Source organism: Chrysochloris asiatica, unplaced genomic scaffold, assembly GCF_000296735.1.
Source record: "Chrysochloris asiatica unplaced genomic scaffold, ChrAsi1.0 scaffold00308, whole genome shotgun sequence".
Lineage (NCBI taxonomy): Eukaryota > Metazoa > Chordata > Mammalia > Afrosoricida > Chrysochloridae > Chrysochloris > Chrysochloris asiatica.
Genome location: NW_006408826.1, coordinates 2,603,654 through 2,623,933, shown reverse-complemented (window position 1 = coordinate 2,623,933; position 20,280 = coordinate 2,603,654). Strand labels below are relative to the sequence as shown.

At 41.5% G+C, this 20,280-nt stretch overlaps 1 protein-coding gene across 2 annotated transcripts in view; it reads right to left on the bottom strand.

Annotated features, from left to right (window-relative positions):
• LOC102816842 (fibroblast growth factor 13-like) overlaps positions 1 to 20,280 on the bottom strand; it is a 594,039-nt gene that overhangs the window by 132,549 nt on the left and 441,210 nt on the right. Inside the window, exon 1 of one of the 2 annotated variants that reach the window (XM_006874977.1) lies at positions 11,441 to 11,550. The exons of the other annotated variant lie outside the window; for it this stretch is intronic. Within the exon in view, the coding sequence (XP_006875039.1) occupies positions 11,441 to 11,468 (28 nt within the window). The 5' untranslated portion in view covers positions 11,469 to 11,550. Of the gene's footprint in view, positions 1 to 11,440; positions 11,551 to 20,280 lie in introns of those variants that run through there. 2 annotated transcript variants of the gene reach the window in all.

Below are 20,280 nucleotides of genomic sequence, written 5' to 3'. Positions count from 1 at the left end.
GTAAATGAACAAAATCAGGGTAGAAGAGAAATTTCCTGAACCTGATAAAGATTACCTAGGAAAAACCTATAACTAACATCATACACAAAAATTACCACAAAAAGAATCACAGACTTAAATGTAAAAGCTACAATTATCAATCTTCTAGAAGGAAAAAAAAAAAAAAGATGAAATTATCTTGGAAAAGACTGAGTGTTCTTAGAAAGGACACAGAAAACATAAGCCATAAGAGACATCATGACAAATTAAAAATGTCTGTGTATCAAACGATACCATGGAGGAAATGAATAAGCCACCGACATTGACAATACAATTACAACTTGCATCTCAAATATAAAGGAAATTCCTACAGCTCAATGATAAGACAAACAACCCAATGAAAAATAAGCAGAAGGTATGCATAGACATCGCAAAAAGAAGACAGATGTATAAATGGCCAATAAACACACACAAAAAATGCTTAACACCAATGTTTACCACGGAGAATAAATTAAAACCACAATGAGATCCCACTACAGACACACAAAAATAGCTACAGTCAAAACAATTGACAACCCCAAAAGTTGGTGATGTGCAACAACTGGAATTGACATACATTGCTGGTGGCAGTATAAAATGGTTCTGCCATTGCGAAAACAAAACAAAATGTATAGCAGTAGCTGAAAAAGTTCAAACTTACATCAGCCTTACAACCCAACATTTTTACGCCACGCATTTATTCAAGAGAAATTAAAACAGTTGTCCAACAAAAATTCAGTGGAAAATGTTTATCACAGCTTTATTCATTGCAGCCAAGAGCTGGAAACAATCCAGATGTCCTTCAATGCAAAAACAGATCAACAGGCATATTCACCCAACTGAATACTTGTTGTCTGGTGCCAAGTCAGTGCTGGTGACCTTATGTGGATCAGAATGAAACACTGCTCAACATAGGTGGGATCTGTGTCATCTCCACAACTGTTGCAGCTATTGTGTCAAGCCCTCTCATGGAGGGTTCTCCTCATTGTCACTGATACTCTCCCAACAGGACGCCCTTATCAGCAATGAAATGCAGTGAAGTATTGATCTACACAAAAATATTGGTGGGTCTCAAAAACATTCTGCTGGATGAAAGAATCCAGACACAAAAAGACATAATCTGTTTATATGTATATGAAAGCTTTTGTTGTTGTTGTTGTTGTTGTTGTTGCTAGGTGCCATTGAGTCAGTACCGACCCATAGCGGACCTTTCGCACAGCAGAACAAAACACTGTCCGATCCTGGGCCAACCTCACTACTGTTGCCACGCTTGGGTCCATCGATGCTGCCACTTGGCCAATCCATCTTCCTCTTTTTCTTCCTCTTTTTCTCTGACCCTCCACCTTACCAAACATGATATTCTTCTCCAGCGACTGATCCCTCCTGACAATATGTCTGAAGTATGAGAGACGAAGTTTGGCCATCTTGGCCTCCAAGGAGCATTCTGGCTACACTACTGGTTCTTTTGTCAGCCTATGGCACTTTCAATATTCTCCTCCAACACCATAACTCAAAGGCATCAATTCTTCTACGGTCTTCCTTATTCACTGTCCAGCTTTCACATCCATATGAGGTTATTGAAAATACCATGGCTTGGATCAGGTGCACCTTAGTCCTCAAGCTGACATCTTTGCTCTTCAACACTTTCAAAAGGTCGTGTGCAGCAGATTTGTCTAGTGCAATACATCGTTTGATTTCTTGACTGCTGCTTCCATGAGTGTTGATAGTTGATCCAAGAAGAAAGAGGTCCTTGACAACTTCAATTCTAGAATAATGAAAACTAACATATGGTGGTAAAAATAACTCCAGTGGATGCTTCTGATGGTAAAGACATGTTGCCAAGCGGAAGCACAAGAGACCTTTTTAGGGTGATCAAAATGTCCTACATTTTGATAGGGGAATAGTTTACATGAGAGAATGTATTTTCAAAGATCATCTAAGTATCTACTTAAGACCTTAGCACTTTACTGTATGTAGATCACACCAAGTAAATACTAATTTTAAAAAACAATATACATTCAATTTCTTTTGTTTGGGTATGGGAGGCTGGTAAAGGAAGATAAAAAGGAAGACAGTTACTAGCGAATAGTGGGATGGTGTAGGAGTCCTGGTGTGGCACTGTGGGTTAATGCACTGGACTGCAAAGTTGTTTTGAACCTCAATGTTGGTGGTTCAAAGCTCGCCAGCTGCTCCTCGGAAACCCTATACAGGGTTGCTATGGGTCAAAACCTACTCCACAGCAATTAACAATAACAAAGAGGGGTGGTTTCGTACTGTAGGACACGCACTCAACTACAAGCTCAGTTTAAACAGCAAGGGCAGTAGTTCAAATTCACCAGCTGCTCCTTGGAAACCCTAGAAAGGGTTGCTAGGAGTTGGAAACAAATGGAAACTGGACAGCACTTAACAACAACAGTGGGGTCCTGGTGTGGTGCTGTAAGATAAGCACTAGACTGCTAACCACAAAGTCGCCGGTTCAAACCCATCAGCTGCTGCTCAGAAACTGTCTACAGGGAGTCTATGTGCTGGAACAGACTCAATGGCACTCAACCATGACAACAACGTGATAGGAAGGCTTTTCTAAGTGGCATTTGCTTGGCTTTCCTGCGTAGAATCGTAGGGAGGGACTGTTTAAACATAGATTCTTGGGTTCCAACCAACTGCTCTAAGAATCTAGAATTTTAATATGCTTCACAGAGGATCTTGATGGCACACAAAAAATTTTTGGGAACAACTGGTATTACAGATTTAATTGGGTATCCTAAAAAAAAAAAAAAAAAAGATGCCAGAACCTAGGAATGTGATCTTGCTTGGAATGGTTGGAACGGGGTAGGAAATAGGGTGTTTCTTGTGTTACCAGTTAATGGCATTATAGGGCGTAGGATGGGCTCACAATTCCTTCTAAGGAAAAGAGAAATACAGACAGAGACACAGTCAAACAGAAGGAAGACAAGGAATAATAAGACATACCAGGGACTACTCTGGTAGCATAGTGGTTACAAATCGGGCTGCTAACCTCAGGGTCAGCAGTTCGAAACTACCAGCTGTTCCATGGGAGAAAGATGAGGCTTTCTGCTCCCGTAAAGATTTACAGCCTCGGAAACCCTGTGTAGGGTCGCTATGAGTTGGAACCGACTCCATGGCACATAACAACAACAATAACTATTTTTCTGGAGTCCTGATGTGGAGCTGTGGGTTACTGTGCTGGACTGCAAAGTCATTTGAACCACAAGATCGGTGGTTCAAGTTCACCAACCGCTCCTCGGAAACCCTATGCAAGGTCACTTGCAAAACCCACTCAACAGCACTTAACAATAACAACAACAACAACTGTTTTTGTGATGAAATAACCTAGAAGAGAGTCCTGGTGTGGCTCTGTTGCATATACATTTGACTGCTAACCACAAAGTTGGTGGTTCAAACCCACCATCTGTTCCTCAGAAACCCTATGCAGGATCGCTTTGAGCTGGAACTGATTTGACTGCACTTAACATCAACAGTAACAACCAGCAGTTGGAAAAAATAAAGAACTTGCTCCTTAAGCCACCAGAGGAAAAGCACAGTCCTGCCCCAAACCCGAGACTGGGACTTCTAGAAAGCCTCCAAAACTGTGAGTGACTCAATTCTATTCTTCAAAACCATCAACTTTATTTTACTGTGGCAAACTGAGGGAAAGAAGATATGGCGTTCTGCTCCAGAAAAGATTGACAGCTCCCGGAACCGTATATAGCATCCCTATTAGTCAGAACCAACCCGACAGCAACAAACAACAAGGTAACTAAACTGGATTATTGAATTTTCAGTGCTTACAAGTGGGGCTGCTAACCTTAAGATCAACAGTTTGAAACTACCAGCTGTTACATGGGAGAAAGATGAGGCTTTCTGTGCCCATAAAGAACTATAGATTAAAGGAAACCCTATGCAGGGTCGCTATGAGTCAGAACTGACTCCATGGCACACCACCACAACCAGTGTCATTCTATACTACTGTGTGGCAGTGGTTAGTTAAGAATTCCAGGAATTATCAGAGACCCAACGAAACACATTATTTGTAGTCAATATTCTGTACTATTGATGATGGGGCATCACAAGATGATACATATCAGTTAATCCACTCCACTGCTAACAAACAGGGTGGTAATTCATGTCTATCCAAAGGCACCTTGGGAAGAAATGCCTGGCAATCTACTTCTGAAAAATCAGCCATTGAAAACATGATGAAGCACAGTTTTTCTGCTCTGACACACATGGAGTTGCCATTTTGCTTGTTGTCATTGTTTTTAATTATTATTATTGATTGTTGTTGTTGTTGTTGAGTACCGTGGAGTCAGTACCGACTCATAGTGACCCTGCATAGAGTTTCCAAGGCTGCAAATCTTTACGGGAGCAGAAAGCCTGATTCGTAACCACTACGCTATCAGAGCTCCTGATTATTGATTAAGGGATATAAAAAGAAGTGTTGCGTACAGTCCATGCCTCATAGGAATTTATAATGCAGTAAGGAAGAGGAGAAAAAAGTCAAAACAGTATGAGGGCATTTAGGATGAGTGCCAAGAGACTGGGTTAGGAAAGTAAGCTATCGTCCCACCCCAGCATTACTAACCAAATTCCAAAAACCAGAAAACAACAAATGCTGACGACAGTGTAGATAGATAGAAAGACTGGCAGTCTCCTACATTATTAGTGGGACTGTAAAATGGTTCAACCACTCTTGAGAAACGATATGGGGCGTCCTCAAAATGTTGAAAAAAGAAATACCGTTATGACCCAGCAATCTCTCTACTTGGTACATAGCCTCAAGAAGTTAGATCTATGACATAAATAGATACATTCACTCCCATGTCTTTTGATGCATGTAAGTTTTTAATTTTTAGTATGTCCCACTCATCTATTTTGTCTACTTTTCTTTGCATCCTCCCTTCTTGTATATTGCCTTCCCTGTCACCCAATTTGACACATGTCTACCCTGTACCCTGGTGTGGCACTGTGGGTTAATGCTACAGACTGCAAAGCCATTTGAACTGCAAGATTGGCGATTCAAGCTCACCAGCTGCTCCTCGGAAACCCTATACAGAGTCGCTATGGGTCAGAATTCACTCGACGGCACTTCACAACAACAACAACCCTGTACCCTGCAATTTTTTCTCCCATCCTGTCCACCCCCACTAATCATCAAAGAATGTTTCTTTTATCACATTTTGCTCAGCATTATGTCCTCCAGGTTCATCCATGTTGTAAGGTGCTTTGCAGATTCATCGTTGTTCTTCTGCGCTGCATAATATTCCATCATGTGTACGTCCAAAGTTCATCCATTCTTTTCGATGGCCCTTTAGTCTGTCTCCATCTTTTCCTATTGTGAGTATTACTGACGTGGACAGGAGACGTGAACCAAGTCTCACACACCTTAGGTCCCTGATAAAATTCCACCTCTTCAATAAGGCTGCCTCCAAGTCCTGCCAGCAGAAGATATCTATCCTGATGTGCCTACTATAGCCTTCATCACAGTGTGCACAGTTATCAAATACCCAGGAAATCAGGCTGTGCTTTCCTGGGCCTATGGGTCCTTCATCTTCGCACCACAGCACAGAGGACACATTAATGAACCAGGCAAGCTCCTGTAAGCACAAAGCAGGAGAATGGATTGGTTCAAGCAGTTCTCATAAGGAAGGGACAAGTCTAGACTGGAAAGGTATGCTGAACCACGTGATTGGGAGTTTTTCTGATAGAACACAGTGAACTCCTCAGCCCAACTGGGTGCCATGAAAGTGAAACCAGCAGCCATGTTTTGTTTACTTGGTTTATTTATTTTTAATGTAGGGAAGGAACATGATGAACGTAGAATTTAGAGATCTTATCATATTCCATTATAATAGTTACTATTGTTGTTGTTGTTTAAGTGCCACTGAGTCGGTTCCGACCCACAGCGACCCTGTATAGGGTTTCCAAGGAACATCTGGTGAGCTACAACTGCTGACCTTGCAGTTCAAACTGACCTTGTGGTCCAGCACATTAACCCACAGCTCCACACCAGGACTCCAATAGTTACTATTAGAACTGGGGGAAAAAACCCCAAAAAACCTTGATCTTATTGAACTATACAGTTAGGACGATGTGAAAAAATACTACCAAAAATATTGCAGAAACAAACATAAATATCATTACAAAGAAAGAATTCCCATAATTCATTTCCCACTCAGACTCCTCTAGAGTCCTCTACTGTTTGCTACCTTTGAAATGGCTCTCAACTCAGGGCAACCAACTCACAACGTGATTTGACCACCTGTGATCTGGAGGGTTTTCAATGTTGATTTTTGGACATACATTGCCAGGTCTTTCTTCTTAGTCTTCCTTAGTTCTGGAAGTTCTGCTGAAACCTGAACAGCATCATTGCAACATGCAAGCCTCCACAGACAGGTGGTGGCTGTCCTTCAAGTGTATTGGACAGGAATTAAGTGGAAGTCTCTTGCATTTAAGGGGGAAAATGTGCCCCCTCTAAAGCACTTATATATACCCAAATGTCACCCTATAATGTCAGCCTCATCTTTCTCCCGTGGAACAATTGGTAGTTTCGAACATCTGTCCCTGAGGTTAGCAGCCTGATGCCTTAACTACTATGCTACCAGAGCTCTTTTAATGCAAAAAAGACTCCTTAAACAAAAAGCTTAACCCTCATCAATAGAACATAGTGGGAAAAAGCTCATCTTTGAACTCCGTGGCTCCATACTGAACTGGACATAGAGAAATAACTTGGGGAACAGATCAGAATTTTGGGTTACAAAGATATATACATATTCTTTTTAAATAAGAATTTGCCCATACCTATTAATTACAACTCTCTGAGAAAATTGCTTTACAACTGCTTTTAGAAGTCAATAGTATCATGCCACATCAGATAACAGCTTTCAAGTTGTAAGAAACACTAATAAGCCATTCAGAAACTTGAAAAACAAAATATAACCACTCCTCATTTATCGACATGGTTACGTTCCAAAGAAAAGGTCATTATGTGAAAACTGACGCTATGCAAAAATGGAGGATGACCGCATCAGATCACAAAACAGAGGTTGACTATACCATTGAAATGTGTCCTGGTGCTGCGGGTTAACGCACCAGACTGCAAGGTCAGTTTGAACTGCAAGGTCAGCAGTCACTCACCAGCCGCTCCGTGGAAACCCTATACAAGGTCCCTATGAGTCAGAACTGACTAGATGGCACTAAACAACGACAAAAACAAGACCATAAAAAATTTGCCAAATGTCGTCAGAACAGAACTGCCAAACCAATCAGAATCATGGCCCAGCCAAGTTGACACATTACCTTAATAGCCACCACTACCTGGAACCTCTGCATTCATCACTGCCAGACATACATCATTAAAGCACAGAAAAGTCACACAGTAGATTTTTATTATTTTCCTAAATGTGAAATGTCAAGATAGTCGATAAATGAGGAGTAGATGTGTGCAGGTTTGTCCAATACTTCTCACAAAACAGGGCACTACTACATAAAAACATACATAAGCAGTAGAAAGCTTTCATAAGAAAATTCCTTTGAACAGAATCCACACGTGATTTTCAATCAAGTATGTTGTTGCTGTTGTTAAGTGCCGTTGAGTCGGTTCCGACCCACAGCGACCCTGTACAGGGTTTCCGAGGGTGTAAATCTTTACGGGAGTAGAAAGCCTCATCTCCCGCGGAGCGGCTGGTAGTTTCGAACCACTGACCTTAAGGTTCGCAGCCCGATTCGTAACCACTACGCTACCAGAGCTCCTTTCAATCAAGTATGTATATATATATATATATAATTTTAAAAATCCAGACTATCAAATGGATACATCAAAGAGTAATGATTTCATTATCTGTAGTAAAAAAACATAATCGTCCTTTTAAAAAGAAGACATTCACAAAGAAGTGCCTTTGTTTACTCTACACCCCATGCCGATTTCAAATAAGACTCGATTCACAAGTTCCTTTCTGAAAATACTTTTCTTATATAAAGAAACTACATTTGGATTGGCAAGTGAGATGCACCTAGACTTTTAGGCAATGCTGGAAGTATAAGAAGAGCTGTGGCCTATTCATCTGTCTCCCACGAGGGACTGATATCTTTAGGGAGTCTCAGAGAACTTTTTCAACCCAGAAGGCCCCCCACTTCCTGTGAATACAGTCCTTCACAACAGCTTAGCTGCTGGGCTGAAATGGTGGACTGATCAAGACCCTCTTCAATTGCATTAGTATTTGCAGCTCTAAACCCTCCCATTTTCTAAAGCAAATGGCCCAAGTAAATCTATAGTCATCTACTATACATTCTAGAGTCTTGGTGTGGCGCTGTGGGTTAATGCACTGCACTGCAAAGTTGGTTTGAACTACAAGGCCGGAGTTTCAAACCCACCAGCCACTCTTTGGAAACCCTATACAGAGTCACTATGGGTCGAAACCGACTAGACAGCACTTAACAACAGCAAACTATACATTCTAAGGGGAGTCCAGTGGCTCCATACAATAAGCACTGGACTACAAACCACAAGGTTCAAGGCTCGAGCTGCCAGCTGCTCTGTGGGAAAAAGATGTGGCTTTCCGCTCCCTGGAAGATTTAGGGTCCCTATGAGTCAGAAGCGACACGATGATACTTCATGACATGATGGCACTTAACAACAACAACAAGACATTCCAACAATACACATCATGCTTTGTTGTTGTTTTTTTTAAGACAAGCTTTAATTGCTTAATCATTTGACCAAAGGAAATAGATTGAACTATTTTAGAATGTTCTAATGCAGTTTATTCAGGATACATTCAGATGCTCAACAAAAGCCCTGTCCATGCAATCGGAGCTGTGTATTATGACAAGGCACACTGAATCATTGCCTGGGGCCCTTGATGTTTGCAATGTCCGGTTTTACAAAGAGCCAATTACTAACAATATCATTTCCTATCCATCCATCACAAAAAAATGATTTGTATATATACAGTTTCCTATAATCCCTTAGAGTGGGACAACTTTTTGTGTGCTCTATATTTTGGGTACTCTAGATTCACATGACGTTTGGGCTCTTATGCAGGTGTGGTCAGGCTCATCTGGCCCAGAACTGGCCAGAAATAGAAAAGAAGATGAAGGGAAGCTTGAAGAACTAATGTTATTGTAGAAAGCTGCAAAGCAGGGACCAAAGCACTTACAGAAGTAAGATAAGAGGAGGCTAGAAGCAAGAAACTAGGTGCACTTAACTAAGCCTCCTCAGTACAATTTCCTGCGACTGTGCAGGGTTACAGAGGACACTGTTACCGTCTGTTCTTTTTTACTTCCCTGAGGACCAAATAAAAGGCGATAGACAAAACTGGAAGATGGGGGATTTCAAGTGAATGTTCTTGCACTGAAAGCTATTACAATGAGTTCTTTAGAGAGCTTGTGGGTGCAGGGGTGGGGACAGAATAGGAGGAAAGCGAAAAACTATGTGACCCTTTCTAATGCTCTCATTTGCACTGTGCTAACCATGGAACTGGAGGATTGACACTGGACTGTTAACTGCAAGGTTGTCACATCAAACCTACCAGCCGCTCCTCAAAAACCCTATACAGGGTCTCAGTGAGTCGGAACCCACTTAACCACATTTAACAAACACAACAAAACAAACCATAGATTCAGAGTCTACTCAGTGTCCCATCAGGTATTTGTAACATTCCTTTCACGAACGTTCATCGATTTAAAATGGACATGTCTATTTTTGACAGGTCATTGACCAATCAGGAAGTCTCTTGGAAACATTAGGTTGGTTTCAATCTTACCAAACAGCTTCGATGACAATACGACCATTTCCAATGAACGGATGCTCATGTCAGTGCAAGAACTGTTTGGTGAAAACGACCTGTGCCACAGATCTTACTCAGCAAAGATTCAATGCACACATTTCACTCACGTACTTTACAAGCAGAGCAATGACTACAAATCCTTCTGCCACATGCCTCATGCTCTAAGCTGTTGGATCAGGGCATGGAAGTCTGTTTTTCCTTCCTTTAAGGATGATTACAGACTGCCCCCCCCCATCTGAGACGTGAAAACTCTGATGGGTTGATTAAAAACCTGAAGCGTGGGAGTAATGATAAAATGAAAGGTTGCCACAACCTCACATAGTGTATAAAGATTTCCATTACTAATATTACCCTTGCTGTCCTAGTGGCTCAAATGAGCATATTCTCTTGTCCATGGGAAGATCAATTACGAATAACCAAATAACGTCCATGCAACGTGACCAGTCAAACCAAAACTTCATTTGGGGAATGCTGCAAGACCACTTGGAATAGCGCAGGAGATTCTATGAAGTACTCAGGGGACGAAGCTTAATAATCCCCATTAATTCCATTAATAAGCACATGCCATACAGCACTTTCAAAACAGAGGAAGGCTATTCAAAGAAACAGGATCTTATTTATTAGGATGAAATGTTGCAGCAAAATGAAACATGTACATGGGGTCCCGATTCTCTGGAGTCCTTTTGAGTTCCATGATAAAGAAAGCATGGAGGGTTTCAATGAACGTATTTCCTTGATGAGGTGCCTCCTTTGATCACATGAAGACTGACCAAAATAAGTTTCCCAAGAAACGCTGCCATTTTCCATTTGGTGAAGGGTAAACATTGCCCTCGAAATGTAGTCAAAGATATGATTTCAGTGCTCCAAAAGAATTCCTGGCTTGCTGGTCTCAAAGAGACTGGAAAACGGCTGCTCCAACAACCCTGTCAGCTAGTTTTTCTTGCTGAGCTCCAGGCTCTTGGGCGTTGGTTCCATTAGAGATCTGCGGCATCTCACTTGCCGCCATAGAAGAATGCATCCTCCCCTCGTTTCAGTTACACATTATAGACTACCCATCTTCTTCGATTTCTCCCTAGATACACCTAATCAGATTCACAGAATTAATGTGTGATTGTGTCTACCATTTCTCAAGACGATGTCACCTTCTATCTTGTTCCTCTCCCTAAGCTTGAAAGCAACATAAATTGAAAGCCAATTACCATTATCTACTTTCCTTTCTTCCTTTGGAAATTCAAATTAATATTTGTGCCCAAGACATATAGCAAACACGAAATCTACAGATAGGAAATCTCAAATCAAGTAGTGCCACCGCTTTCTAAATAGGCTCTCTGAGTAAGGCAGATATACACATACACTCTTCTGTAACAATCAGTATCTTAAATTCCTCTTAAGAAAAACTAACAAACAGCAAAAGATGCATGTTTTTCGAGAGTCTTTGCTCAACCACCAAACGTCATGGAGTAGAGTAGAACTCAAGAGCCCCTGTCCCATCAGAAAGATATGACTTAACAGAAAGAGCTCCCGCAAGATTTTGTTAATTTCTACAAAGGTGTTAATGACCGGGGCAAGCTTTCAAATCAACATTACCTCAAAAATATTGTTTAAATAGCTCTTACCTGAATACGACTTCCTTAACAAAGCCATGCTTCTTGATAAGCTGGTCCTAGCCAGACAATTGCTGTCTACATTTGGAGCACACACACACAGAGGAGATCAGACAAAGTTTAAGGCATATCTAAAGTATTCTCCAAGGCACTGGCCAGAAACATCAAGCCCATCCTCGCGGTATAGAGAGATCATTAATGGGCATTAGTGACAGACCATTATGACTCTCATAGATCATTAATGATTCATCATGTAGCAGTATTGTTCTGGCAATAATCAGACCAATGTTTGGACTAAAATATAAACTTTGCCCATACTATTTGCTTAAACTTATTATTTCCAAGCATAAGATTTCTTTTGCCTTCTAGAATTACGAACAATGGTCTGTAACAGGATCCCTCTGCACATTAGTAGAGCTTTCAGAGCTTGTTGCCTTATTTGGTGGCAGCTTCTCTCTGTCAGAAATCTTACAGTCTGAAAGGCTCCCCAATAGCTTTTGGGATATAGAAAATATCTATTATCTTGGAATTAAATTATTGATGAATCGAAAATGCTACAAGCAAAATTAGACATTTATAAAAATTGTAGTTGTTCAATCTTCAGTAATAATTCCTAGCAAAATGTTGAAATTTGACAAGGACAAGGAGTTCTTTGTCTTAAAAAAACCCCATCATTTTGTTATCAAAGATCTTTGTTAAAAATTCAGAGGATTTACTAGCAGCTACTTACAACTAAAGCAAGAAACAGACTATTAGCTTTTTATCATAAACGGTACTGAAGCACTCACCAACGTCAACAGAGGAATCACAGTTTTAAGGAAAAGCAAATTCCTAAACCTAATTGCCATTTTGTTTTTATTTCTGCTGGATGGAATACACTTGATTTGGAGGAAGTGGGGGTGGATTCAAATGGAAATGGAAATTGCAGTTATTCTGGGAGCAAATGAATCTTTCCTATTGAACAGATTGGATTCTCCCTCTGTGTGCCTCTGGGAAAACTTCCCTGAGTCCAAGAGAAAGGAAATCTGTTTCAAGGTCTGAATACCATCACTGTCAATGAATATTGAAAAATTACTGCCACCCATCACCCATACTCAATGTTATATGGAAAAGAGGAGTATGTATAGCCCCAAATCCTTGACCTTACAGAATTGCTTCCCCTTCAGCTTCTCTGCACAATCAAAATTGCCTTGTACATTTTCCTTCCTCTTTTCTATTCAAACACTAAGAGTATAGCAGACAACAGCTGGGAACCATTGCGAGCTCCTCCCAAAGGGATCCAACCGCAAGTGAAATGGGTTTTGCTGTAAGGATTTATCTGCAAGGAGTGGATTTTAGCCATAGGCAGAGGTTGGAACAAACTTCCACCTGCCCTGAAGTCAAACACCCTCCCTGCTTCCCTCCAGTCACCCCATAGTACAAGGACTTCAACCCCAGGAGCCCTGAGAATCCAAAAGGGCACAAGAGCTGGCCCTCACACATGACTGACTTCTTGGATGAGCAACCTGCTAAGTCCCACACTCAATGTCATTTTTTCTATTACCATTTTGAAGTTCTTAATGGTTTTTGAACAAGCTGCCCTGCATTTTCCTCTTACAGTGAGTCCTCTTACGACCAACCTGTCCCCTAGAAAGTCATTTGGCAACTAGTCAGTCATGCTTGGATGGGTAATTGTTCAGCTTCAGAGTGTGGCCCTGGGGTCTTCCGCTGTCACCTCTTATAGGGAAGCTCAAGCCACCAGCTCAGATCCCTGTTTGCAACCCAACATGGCTAATGGGAGAATTTAGATTTCAGAGAACTTAAACAGGAGAGATGCCAGCTTCCTTTCAATCAAAATAGACAACCCCAATATGGTGGCAGTTTCTCTAGGCCAAAATAAGAGCTCTCAAAAAGGCATTTCCCAAGGGGCAAAATTAAGTCTGTTCAATCTAAGTGGTCTTATCAGGTCTAACCTGGAGGCTCCATTGTTCAGCTCTGCCAGTAGCATCTTCTTATGACCCTGCAGGGGCTGCACTTGTAGGGCAGTGGGGAAGGGGGTCCCCTGAGAGGAGAGCAACACAATGTCTAGACTGCACAGAAATATACAAAGTCAGGGCTGACACAGAGCCAAACTGCAAGGCAGGTGAACTGTATTTCTGCTGCTCCCATTCTCCTTTCTCCTTCAAACGCATCCTTAGCCACACAGGACCTTCCTGCCATTCTCCAACTGCCTGTTGGGGCACCCTTCTCTAACATTCCATAGCTCCCTATTCTTAATCCTCAAGATGGTTGATAACTGGTCAGTATTCTGGAGGAAGGTGACCTGATTAAACAAATTTACACAAATTGGAAAAGAAAGCAGAGGTCACACAGGTGTTTACCTCAAGCAGGAAGTATGCCCCCCCCCCCCATTGGCCTGCTCTTGGGTACTCGGACAACTGGAAGGATGTGAAGCTCACCTGTTCTACTTAGCCTTGGGTGGGGACACAGTTCAATGACTCCACCATTGCTTTATTGATGGAGATTCTAAACCTTGAGTCCAAGCTTCCCACCCACCTTAAAGAACAGCAGGGGATGTGGTAGAGGTATGTGCTGATGTCCCTCCATGATTCAGGGTGCCACCCCCACCCCAGCACACTGTCTGACTAAATGAGGTCTCCCAATGTGCCAGGACTTTCCATACCTCCTCCTCAAGATCTGCCCTCAGCTTCGGATGCCCATCTCTCCTTCTCTGCCTAATCTTTCACATAGGACTTCTCTGCGAACGATTCCTACTGGGTCCCTGACTCCTCTCAAGTAACTGGGGGACTCTTCAGTGCATTCTATCATGACACATAGTAAGTTGTTTCTAGGATCCTGTATTTACTGGAATGTGAGCAGTTCGTGTGTAAGGACCACCTGGGATCTAATAAGTACCTGAGAAGAAACGAACTCAACAGAGAGTGAACTATCCTGGATCATGAGCACACTAGAAATCTGAACCTTTATGGCTGCCATAACTGTAGCACATAGATGTACATTTTGCAGGAAGTAGGGTGCAGTTCGGCATGAGCTGAGTTAGGCAGGGGCGGCAAAAGCAGCATACACTCCTTTTACAATGGTTTTAACACAATCAAGTCAACTCCGGGGGGGCAGCATTTGGAACATATGTCACTTGCTCTTTTCTAAAAGATGCCATCAGTGACAAAGTCATATAAAGATGAATCTAAAGATGCCACCAGCAACCAAAGATGCCACTGACCCAGAATACCTCTCTGAAGTCTTGCTCCATCATCTGTCGCTCCAGGCAAAGTCCAACTCAAGTGAAGCTGACAGATCTAGTTAATTCTCTGGTGGGTGGCCTTTAATCCCAGCCCAAGAAGGTACAGCTCTCCAAGCTTTCATTACATTGTGGTCAAGCAGTCCGCCTAAGCTTGCTCCCTTCCTGGAGGCTTTGATCAATACCCAGCCCTCCTTCTAGAGGCCAGACACATCAAAGACAATAATGCCTGATATTTAATCATTTCCATTAAAACTCAAAGCTCTGTCTCCAGGCACCCTTGACAGTTAAATTGTTTTAAAATGTCAGCTAAAGCCAATGTAAACAGATGTGTAGTAGTACTTTGCTTGCTGCATAGCCATTGCCCCTTGGCCAATTATCAAAAGCATTTGCAACATATTGAAGATCCTGGCTGTGCTGATCTCTCAACCTCAGAAGTATGGGAGGGAAGAACTTATAGGAGAAAACACAGACAATCTTTCCATTCAAAAGGACTAAGTACAAACAATCCATGGCCAAAAAAATGGAATGAACAGACAATGGCATTTTCTATGAACTTTTTGAAGCCCCTTTGTACATTTGATCATCATAACAATCTATAAAATTCTCTTTGTTATGCCTTTTTTTATTCCTGATGAGAAAACTGAGACAAGAAGAAGACAAAAGTTTCCTTGTCCAAGGTCTCAGAACTAGAATTAGCTGGGATCATGTCAGGGGCTTCCAAAGATTCCTTGGTGGTTAAACTGCATGCCATTGATGTAACATACAACCCAGAGTTTTCATAGTTCGCTGACCCTAGTCTTCCATCGTGCATTCTCCCAGGATTCCAGCTGGTCTAAGCACATCAGCATCACATAAGTCACTCATTTCTGACAAGAAGAAAGAGTTCCAGGGAGAAAAGGAAATGCTGTCCAGAAAGATTCCTGCCCCACTGGTGAATGCCAAGGGCTTCATGCAGAAGATACTGCATTGCCTCTTACTTGAATATGTCAATGAAACAACTCCAATCACATGAGAAGACTGATGTAATAATGGTAATCTTCATTTGGCAATTATAAAAATCAAATGACATATTCATATCAAGAGCTAAGGGCAGTGCCAGACACACTGTGAGCAGTCAATGAGTAGCAGCTTACTTCTATTACCCTTACTACGTTCTTGCCTATACATCCTGCAATGCTATTATCATATTCTTCCTGACCTTTTGTGTAATATTTTTCTGGAAACTTACCAATAGCAAGCAACCAAGAAACATCAACTGAATTCTTCCAATGGACCAGAACCGATGTGATGTGGAATATGGAAATCACAAGCATACACAAAAGCCAAAGCACTTAAAACAAGTTACAGAGAGAACACAGACATGTATATGTTAAAAAGGATCACTCAAATCCCATGAGCTTAAGTGATATGTGAGGGCAGAGAATGAAGATAAGATGTTGAAACACAATTAAATTTGCCTAAGTCACTCTTCCCATACAGTATAACTCCTCAGACTGTGAGATGTGTGCCCCGTCATTGTGGGAGTCTTGTAAGTTTCCTGACTTAACTAGTCTAGACTCATAGTAAGAAGTTACAATGCTACTGGTACATGCCCCATCTCTGATACCTGGACTAGTCCTTCTGTAAGAGTCTGCTCCATGTCAGCGCTGACTTGCTCAGGGATAGACATGAGGCTATGCTGGTTCACAGGTAGGATTCCTGCTTTCCACATAGGAGGTGGTGGTGGTGGTGGTGGTGTGCTATGGAGTCGGTTCTGACTTATAGCGACCCTGCATAGGGTTTCCAAGGCTGTAAGTCTTTACTGAAGCACAAAGCCTCACCTTTCTTCTACAGAACCACTGGTAGTCTTGAACTACTGACCGTGAGATTAGCAGTCCAACTCATAACTACTACGCTACCAGAGCTCCTTTCCATACAGGAAAGCCAGGTTCAAATCAGCCAATATACACCATGCTCACTCACCACCCATCTGTCAGTAGAGGCTTGTGTGCTGGTGAGATGCATAGCTTCCAGATTAAAAAAGAATTAAGAACAACCTAATCCACATCAGAATATTATTCAGTGAAAGTCCAATGGCTCACAATGGTGACATTCACAAGAGATCCTAGAATGGTGTGAGACCAAGCCAAGATGGGTTCCACTGTTGATGCCACCATGAGTCAGGATCCACCTCAAAGGCAGACAAAAATATCAACACTTCAGGCTATAAAGTAACTTAGCAAATACATGGCAATTGGCTAGGATCCTGTCAGGGGACTTCCAAAGATTACTTGGTAATTAAACAGGATGACCTTTTACTCAATTAGGCTGCAGGCACCACAGTAAAAAACAAACAACCACGTAGATACATGAACGGCCAAATTCTAGATATAACACATATCATACAAATTGAACTTGATGCCTAGATTTTTTTTTCAGGGGCCAAGTGTGTGTAAACACATACACGAGCACATGAGTGTAGTGTGCACTGTGTTAACAGGAAGTCTTTTACTAGGCATGCATGGTCTGTAAACATGATGGAAAAGGTATCCATTTCTTGAAAAATTATACGCAATGCAGGGAAAACAGAAAACTTCTTTGGTTTCTGCAGTTCTCTCCTTCCGAGGAAAAACAAATTAATGGGGAATGTTTTGTCTTTGTGTTCTTAGCACCCCCTGGTGGATAGATAGCATATTCCAGTTTCATTCTAATCTCTCTGACAACACTGGATTTTTTTTTTTTTTTTCCTCACAAGAATTTTAATGGAGGGAGAAATTAAATATTTAGATTTTAGCAGATTCATATCTCATAGCCACAGGGACAAAAAAAAAAAAATCCAATTATATTCCTCTGTGTTCATTTCAGTAATTTTGAAGTTTCTCTTGGCTGATTTAAAAATCAGTGTCAACTATTTGTTTATTTTAGGGAAACTTCCTTTTCATTGTTCATCCAGCAAACATTTCTTGGGTGCCTATGATGTGCTAGGCCTGTTCCAACACAGGAATAGCTAAGCTCTGGTCCCTGCTGGGGAGGAGCTGGGCCACAGCTGAGAGGCACCTGTGGGACACATTCTGGGCCAGGTTCACAAGGAAAAGGGTGGGCAACTAGACTGCGTCTGGTGGGACTCAGACAAGGTAAGACAGAATCCAAAAGGCCTCTCGGAGCAGCTGCAAACAGTGTCGAATTATGCAATAAGCAAGGTAAACACACAGGTTTACTTGTGCTTACTTACAAATCTGTAGTGAACAATTTCAGATTTTTCACAACATTACAGGTTGTACTTCAAGGTAAAGCTGGCATCTGTCTCTCTCCCAACCTCACAACACCTTCCTACAGAATCAAAGCCTCTTTTCAAATTCAAACTCCTTGACAGAGACACATTACGCAGTAAGCAAGGTAAGCACAGGCTTATTTGTGCTTACTATTCTGTCATGAACAATTGCACATGGGTTTTAGGATGACTCACAGTGGGCAGGTTCCAGCAAATCCATGTGAAATTGTTCACCACAGTGTAGTATTCAAGCATGGGCTTACCTTTTATAGTGAGGAATCCATCCTCATTGCCAGGCAGATGGGCTTGGTGAGGAAGGTGAGGCCGTCCAGGTGAAAGCTATCTGAAACCAGATGGAGCACACCTGAAATTGGAAGAGCTTTGGCATGGCTGCAGGCTGAGGGAGGAGACTAGACCAAAAGAAGAGGACTCAAGGAGGGAGAGGGGCTGTGTGCTGATGGCCGGAGGGCAGGCTTGCGGGGTGTACCCTTTGGTTGTTTGAATGGTTAAATATTCCTGAATGCTTGAGTGTACTTCCAAAAAACGACAACAACAACAAAAAACCAGAGGGAATGGAAGCAAATACTTTTGAATGATGGTGCATGGAGGGGATTGTAATCATTGCAATGAAACAAAATACAATAGGATGAATGTAAAGCTGATGTTCTCCCAAGTAAACTATCACACAATTCACAGTAAAACTTAAAAAAAAAAAAAAAAAGTCCAGGCTGATTGGTCAAGAAGAAAAAGGAGGAACCTCAGACAATGGTCCTTGGTCAACTGTTACGGATGAAACTGAACTCAGCCCCATGGTTCAGTCTTCACCAAACATTAGATAGGTATATAAAGAGGAAAACAACACTAGTGAGGCAAGCTCACCATGGAAATTCAAGATCAAAGGGGCCGCAGTTACCTAAGAGCAAAATTCAAAAGGAATAGGAAAAAAAGGTAGAATGGAAACAAGATTTACAGGGAGGAAGTAGGACAACTGATGGTACATGGAGGAGACGGAAATCATTAAGATGAAAAAAATTGTGATTTTTTTGAATGTAAAACTCATGATCTGCTCTGTAAACCTTCACTCAACCACAATAAAAAGTTAAAAAATAATTTCATGTTTAAAATGCAATGGTTGAACGTTCTACTTTAACACATACCCACGGTCATCAGAAATCACAATCAACAGTAACTGATTTTGCCTAGGTGTGGCACTGTGGGTTAATGCGTCAGATTGCAAAGCCATTGGAACTGCAGGGTCGGTGGTTCAAGCTCACCAGCTGCTCCTTGGAAACCCTATACAAGGTCACTATGGGTCAGAACTGACTCGATGGCACTTAACAACAATGATAAGCAAGACCACACAATTCTAGCTCATTTGGAGATCAAAAATAGGACCATCTCAATTGGTGAAACATAGTCCACAAAGACAATGTTCTACATTCTACTTTGGTGATAAGCACCTGGGATATTAAAAGCTGATGAGTGACCATCTAAGGTGATCTCTTCATGTGCAGAATAAACAAGAGTAATGAGAATTGAAGATACTTGGGAAAAGTTAATACAACAGACTAATGGAACATGTGACCATCAGTCTCCATGACTCTGAGATCAGAAGAATTAGATGGTGCCCAGTTCTGAAAGGGATCACATTAGATGGTCTCGGATAGTTTCAGGATACGTGGAACAAAACTTACAGTAATTAAAAAAAAAAGACCAGGCTTACTGGTGAGAAATGGACCATAGGAACCTGAGACTATGGTCCTTGACAATCCTTCGTATGTGGAAAGGAACTCACACTCATGGCCTAAGTTTCAGCCAAGCAGTAGATAGGTATATCTGGGAAACAACAGTAGTAAGGTATGCTCACTATGAATGATGGAACGATCAATCATTCAAAATCAAAGGATCAAGGTGAGAAGAGATGGGAAGGTGGGTGGAATGGAGATGGGAGTCATAGGAGGGAAGCGGGAGAACTGTTGTTCCATAGAGGGGACTGCAATCATTGAGCTGAAAGAAAGTGCAGGGTTTGATGAATGTAAAACTGATCATCTTGTCTGTAAACCTTCACTCAACTCACAAGAAAAAGTTAGGGAAAAAAAAGACCATCCAACCCCTGAACTTCTCGCACCTACCACATTGAAGCACACAAATGCTTGGCATTGTTTAGATGAAAACACAGATCATATATGTAATTTACAATAGAATTTAGTGAACAATTCATTTTCCAGACATGAATCCTCTGAGGCTATTTGTCATTGTAAGAAACAAATCACAGGTATCCACACTGGACTTGGCACCTCCATAACTCATTTTTATTAAGTTTATACTTGAAACATAAAAATGATCTTCAACAATGAAGTA